We start from the raw sequence: 6,147 nt of genomic DNA, 5'->3' as shown, positions 1-6,147 counted from the left end.
TCCTTGCGGCCCGCGGGCCAGAAGAGGCCCGACAGCCCCGCTTTGGGCCCCGCGCCCGCGCCGCCCGCGCCGCCCAGCCCCTCGGCCGCAGCGCCCGCGTCCTCTTTCTTGTGGCACAAGCCGAAGGCCGCGGCCGCCGCGGGGAAGGTGTAGGGATGCGGGAAGAGCCCCCCGCACCCCGGGAACTTCTGCAGCACGCCCCCGAACGAGCCCTTGCTGGGCACCGGGATGACCGGGTAGCTGCGAGGGCCCTTGGCGCCCGCCGCTGCGCCCGCGCCCGCGCCCACACCGGCCACGCAGCCGCCCCCGGCGCCGCCCGCGCCCGCGCCCGCGCCCCCCGAGGCCGCGGCCACCGAGAGGCTGGCGGCGGCGGCCGAGAGGCTGGCGGCGGCCACCACGGCCGCCTCCTGCAGCGAGTCCTCGTCGTCGTCAAAGCGCGGGCGTTTGTGGTGCGCGTGCGGGGCGCCCGCCAGCTCGGCCAGGGGCGGGGGCGGCGGGGGGGGCGGGGGTGCCCCCAGCAGGTGCGGGCCCAGCAGCCCCCCGCCCCCGGCCACGGCGGCCGCCGCGGCCACCGCGGCCGCCTTGACCGAGCTGAGCGGGTGGCAGGCGGGGTGCGCGCCCGGCTGGGGCAGCGCGCGCTTGCGGCTGCCGCCGTTGAACATGGCCTTCACGTCCTCCCAGGCGAAGACCAGCTCGTCCTGGGGGCTCTTGTCGGTGAGCTTGAGGTGCCGGCGCCACGAGTTGAAGTTGGCTGCGTCCGGCTGCGTGTACTTGGCGTCGGGCGTGCGGTGGGAGTGGAAGATGAACTTGTTGGGCGAGAAGTACATGTTGCAGTAGCTGCATTTGATGCACTTGGCGCGCGAGCTGTTGTAGCGCGCGGGGATGAAGCTGCCGCGGCAGCCCCAGGCGCACTCGTGCGACACGTCGAAGGCGAAGTTGTCGGGGAGCTTGGGCGGCCTGTTTTCGCCGAGGAACGACTTGCACAAGCGCTCAGCCTCGCGCTTGGTGATCATCCCACAGCGGCGCGAAGAGATGGGCATGGCCCCGGCGCGCCTCAGGATCTCCAGCTGCACCGGGGTGCACTGCACGCACGTGATGCCCAGCGCCACGCGGCGGTTGTGGATCTCGTTGTAGCTGAAGTTCTTGAGGAGCGTGTTGGAGATCTGAGCCAGGCACAGGCGCTCCTGCCCGTCTATCACCAACGACACGATGGGGATGCCGTAGAGGATCACCTGGCCCACCTGGTTGGGTTTGAGGTTGGCGTGACCAGGTCGCGGCTGGCTCAGCGCATCGGGCTGGAAGGCGCTCGACGGCGATGCCAGCAAGATGTCGTTGGGCCCCGGCAGCGGACTGGAAGCCATCTCCTCCCCCGCGGACGCCCGGGCCGAGCGCTCCGGGGCTGCCTTGGACGCTGCAAGGGAAGAGAGAAAGAGTTGACTTGAGCCTTTCCGCTTTAAAACCGAGCGGGTTAAGTGGACGAACTGAAGAATGACAGTAACTTCCTTGCTCTGGTTAAGACACGATTATCACGGGGCGAAGAGAGAAATTTCAGACATAAGGAAGCATCTCTTTTCATTTTCTTCACGGTTGCCCCTGGAAATGCAGGGGTTTTGGAAGTACTTTTTTTCTGTTCTAAACATCCAAAGTAAATTATATTTTCCCCCCCAAATCAGTCAATTCTCGAGAAACTCAAGCTGTACCCCTGATTTATAAAAGCTTTCAAAATAAAATGGCTGGAAATTAGGAAGGCTCATAGTTGTAACTGGTACAGATTCTAGAAGTTATGGAAAACTGGGACGTGGCCATTGAAACCCAATTTTAAGAGAGACAATTCATATTTTTTTTGAAAATAGATTGATTTTGGTTAAATAACCCCCAACCTTTTAAAACGTAATTTTTGTGGTACCTGTGGTTTCCTGGGGGGAGGGTGGGGGTTTACTACTGGTTGAGACACAGCCCATTAAAGCAAAACGAAATCCTTTCTCCCCCATCTCTGCCATTAGATATTTTGATACTATAATTAGAATATTTGGGAGAAAGATGAAATAATGTACAAAACCATATGTATGACTGCACCAAAACAGGGCGTTTTACTTTCACTTAGAAACAAAACAAAACAAAACTACTGGCAGATCTGAAGCATTCTGATTTCAGATAAGTAGCTTAAGAAGGTGAACTTGTAGACTTGAAGTCATTAAAAAAAATTTTTGGTCATTTCCATAATAATGAGCAAATAATTGCAGGCAAGTAGCTCACCCAGAAACAGTGTTTTGAAAATGACAATTCTTGGGGATCATTTTTGGTAGGCTTTAAAGGGCGAATATAGTTGTAAGGTGAATCACTTTCCGTGAATTTCTTTTTCTGTTCCATGCAGACAGCTCCATATCCTGACTGGGGAGAAGTGCCCCACAGAGTAGATAATTCATGGGCTAGGTAATCTGTGGGCGCATTGAAAGGCCAAGCCCCGGGTTGGGCCTGCGGGGGAAAATGCCTATCATCTCCCGACCAACGGGTTCCCATAATGGGGAAAAATATCCAGTACATTGAAAATATGGGGAAAAACAAGGGAAAGAAACCTTTACGATCCAGCGGCTAAGTCAAAACAAGCACCGTGGCTCATTCCCTAGGAAATCAAGCTGCGACCTCTCCACAACCACAAGTCTAGCACGGCGGTCAAGACTATCCTTTGCCCTGGAAAATCACCCGTGGCCAGTAGCATCGCCACTTTCAGTCAAGCACACTGGAGTTTGTTCCAATGGTGATTTTAAAGGATATTCTACCCGACCAACCTCACCCCGACTGTCAGATCCTCGCCCTCTCTGGACCCCTGCGACATCTGTCCCCACGCCCTAGCGACCCCTTGGATCCTCAGATCTCATTAGGCTGGCGGCCTCCAGAAAGGATGGCACATCTTGACGCCATCAGCGAGAGAGGCTGGATTGTCACTTCGGATAGATCGGAGACAGTATTTCCAGAGGACAGGGTGCTGAGTGGCAGTTCAAGACACAGTAATACCTGGATGTGGCACAAACAGCCCTCGCTTTGCCAGATGAGACCTCAATGCTCACTTCCCTCCCAAACAAATTTCTTATTATCTTAAGACCCTGGTTGAGCGGGAACTCTCGCTCCCCAGCCCCGCCGTGCGCGGAGGGCCTGGCCCCTCACGTTAGAGACCTGCAGCCTTAGCAGCAGTAGGCTGGGCCGAAGTGTCTCCTTCTGGGTGTCCTGCAGTTTCAGCCCAAGCCCATGCAGAGACCCTTGTCAGAACAGAAATACACGTAAGAGGGTTTAAGTTCTTGTTTTTAAAGGCGCGTGGGGAGAAGGGGCAATTAAAAGTTAGTAGAACTACAAAAGGAAGCTGGCGAACTTCCCTATCCGACTCGCGAGACAACGATCCCCAACTTAACTTCCCTTGCTGCCAAATCAACACCGAGGCCAGCCGTGGTCTTCCATCTACCCCAGAAAGTCCCACCGCAGGGGAATCTCAAATAGTGCACCGCGAGCTGTGCGCCCAGTCTGGGCAGGCCGGTTCCGGCAGTACCTGGTAACCCCTAGGTGTCTTTACACGCGTGGCTGCCGACCCATCTTCCGAGGGCTTTCGGAGGCGAAGCATCCAAGCGGGTCCTCGAATCCAGCGGGCGGGACTCCGGAGGGCTCCGCGCGAAGATCCTGGCGCTCGTCTGCGCTCACGGTGCTCGAACCCAGGCGGCGGGGTGAGGAAGGCCTGGATTGCGGCGGGGCGTCCCTCCACCCCAGACAGTGTGGGCGCGCGGGAACCCGCGGCAGGAGAGCCCCGGGTGGAGAGCAGTCTGACAGCGCCTTTCTCTGTCTCTGAACTCGTGTCGGACCGAGGGGACGCCACCCAGCGGGCAAGGTGACGTCACCGTCTCCCTGACACTCCACATTAAAGGGCTGGCATGTTACTGGGCGGGAGGGGGAGGGTGAAAGCGAGAGCTAGCAACATCCAGATCCTCTCTCGGCAGGCACGAAAGCTAACACCTAACCAGCCCGCAACTGACAACGGTCTCCAAACCCAGAGCAAACACAGCCCTGGTGCTAGAGCTGCAGGTCTGCTGCGCAAGTGGAAGGCGGAACAATCCGAGTGCATCTCGGGGAACTTGGATACCGGCGGCCCCGTATTCTGGGAGAAGACCTCTAAATTCACTCTATCCCCGCTCGCTTTTGTACCCTTCCCTCTTTTCTCTGAGCCGTCCTGCTTCGTGGATGAATGATCCCTCTGGTACAGGGTGCAAACCAGTGGCCTTGCTGTGTCTCCGAAGAGCCTGAAACCACTGTCAGCCCAGAGAATAGACTAGGTTCAGCGCCTCACTGGAAACACTGCTGGATGAGGGAAAAAAGGGAGAAGTTTCTGCATGAGGTGCCCGGTCTAAAAACTTGGAAGGAAGCATGGAGAGTGTTCCCACTTTCAAATATACATTTGCTTTCTTTAAGGACAAGAGATCCAGAGTTGTTGCCGCAGTCTCTATTTTAGAAAATGCAGAATGAAGTGAGGACCCTGGTGAGTGCACACATGCACTCATCTATCAACTTCGGTCAGGATAGTTCTCTAATCAAGTGTGTAAGACCCATGCAGGCCACCTCAGCATAAGGAAAAGGTGAGATGTGAAAGCAAGGAGGTCCCTAACCCTGGCCTATCCTTGAGCAATTTGCCAGTTCCTCCAGAGAAGTAAAATGTTCAAGGTGCCACACAGGATGTGCCTTAAACACACACACACACACACACACACACACACACACACTACCATGGGAAAGAACGCTTCCCCAGAGTAAGGCACATCTTCGGGAAGAGTGAAGTGGCAGTATATTGCCTCCTAATTGACCAGCTGTTAGAAGTGAATGGATCACTCTGAGGTTATCAGAAAAGGGAGGAACAATTCATTCAGAGGACATTGTAACAAGTACACCCGCAGGGGGTGGAATTGGGGAATCCTTTAAATTTTTCCTTTATTATCATAGCTAAATTTTCCATTGCTGCCTAGGGAAACACGGAGGCTTAGAGTTGGGCAGTCAAATTGTGGAAATGATCTAACAACCCCCACTAACCCAGAAACCCAGCCAGACTTAGTCATTCGTAGTGTTAGGAACAAACCACCACTAAATGCAAGAAAGAAAACATGAAATCTTAACAGTTCATCCAAGGTCAGTAAAAACAAGGAGTCAATCAAACAGAAAAGCAAGCCAGGGGTTTGTTGCTTGGGACTTTTGACTGTTTTAAATCAATATGCCAAAAACACTACTTCAAAGTCACAACAAACCTGTTTGTTTGGGTATAGATTTCAAGGGGCAATGAAATAATTTTCACTCACTTCCTAATTTTTAAAGGCACCAGCAACACAAAATTAGGCTTCATCCTAAGGGGCTAAAGTCAAAGGAGTGCTCTTTCCCTAAAAGAGTGCTTTCTCCCTATAGTGCCTGCCATCCTAAAAGGGAGAACTCACACTTTATGCCCGCCCAGCACTTTTGCCAAGAGTGTCATTGTTATTCAGAAATTCCTTTCCTAGGAAGTCTGAATGCCTTGCCCTCACTCTCCCAGAGGTTTTAGGATGAGGTCTTGTTCTTATACCTTCCCTGCTTCCTCTTGGGTCAGAGGCTCCCAGAATGTGAGGTCCTGGCTTGCTCACTGTTTCTAGAGCCAGGGCTGCTAGAAAGCAAGCCTGCAAATGGGCTGGATTTTAAGATTGGAAAAGGGAAGAAATGATGAAAAGTCCTGACACTTCATTAATAAAACACGGGGAATTGTCAGGTCACTGCCTGGGACCAAGCACGATGGGGGTCTTCTCTTTTTGTAGAGCAGTTCCTATCTTTGCACCAAAAGGCTCCTCTTCCCTTTACAGATCTTTTCTTTTTTTTTTTTAAAAAAAAAAAAGTTATGCTAAACAGTTTCTTTCTTTGAAAAGAGAAATGGGTTGAATTTTTGCATTTCCCCCATCCCAGGTTGCTGTAAAAATTGAATCTACACCTGAGAGGTACCTGTCACCACCTCCTTTACCTGACTTTTAAGCATAAACATTTATACATTACATTGGGGATAATGTCTGCTTGCCATACAAACCTGTGAATGTATCTTCATGCAAAAAAAGTTTCAATGGATAGAGAAATGTGCGATGGTAGGTTAAATGCTTTGCA

At 53.2% G+C, this 6,147-nt stretch overlaps 1 protein-coding gene across 1 annotated transcript in view; it reads right to left on the bottom strand.

The window, feature by feature from the left end:
- The window catches only part of SKOR2 (SKI family transcriptional corepressor 2), a 40,564-nt gene extending 39,203 nt beyond the window's left edge, over window positions 1-1,361 (bottom strand). Inside the window, 1 exon segment of the mRNA XM_037508554.2 lies at window positions 1-1,361. This exon segment is cut by the window's left edge and continues 619 nt beyond it. Within this exon segment, the coding sequence (XP_037364451.2) occupies window positions 1-1,361 (1,361 nt within the window).
- Between the last annotated feature and the right edge of the window lie 4,786 nt (window positions 1,362-6,147).

The sequence above is a fragment of the Talpa occidentalis genome, unplaced genomic scaffold (assembly GCF_014898055.3).
Source record: "Talpa occidentalis isolate TD23 unplaced genomic scaffold, MPIMG_talOcc4v2.1 talOcc4.13, whole genome shotgun sequence".
Lineage (NCBI taxonomy): Eukaryota > Metazoa > Chordata > Mammalia > Eulipotyphla > Talpidae > Talpa > Talpa occidentalis.
Note: the sequence above shows the minus strand (reverse complement) of the source record. Positions and strands in the feature narration are given on the sequence as shown.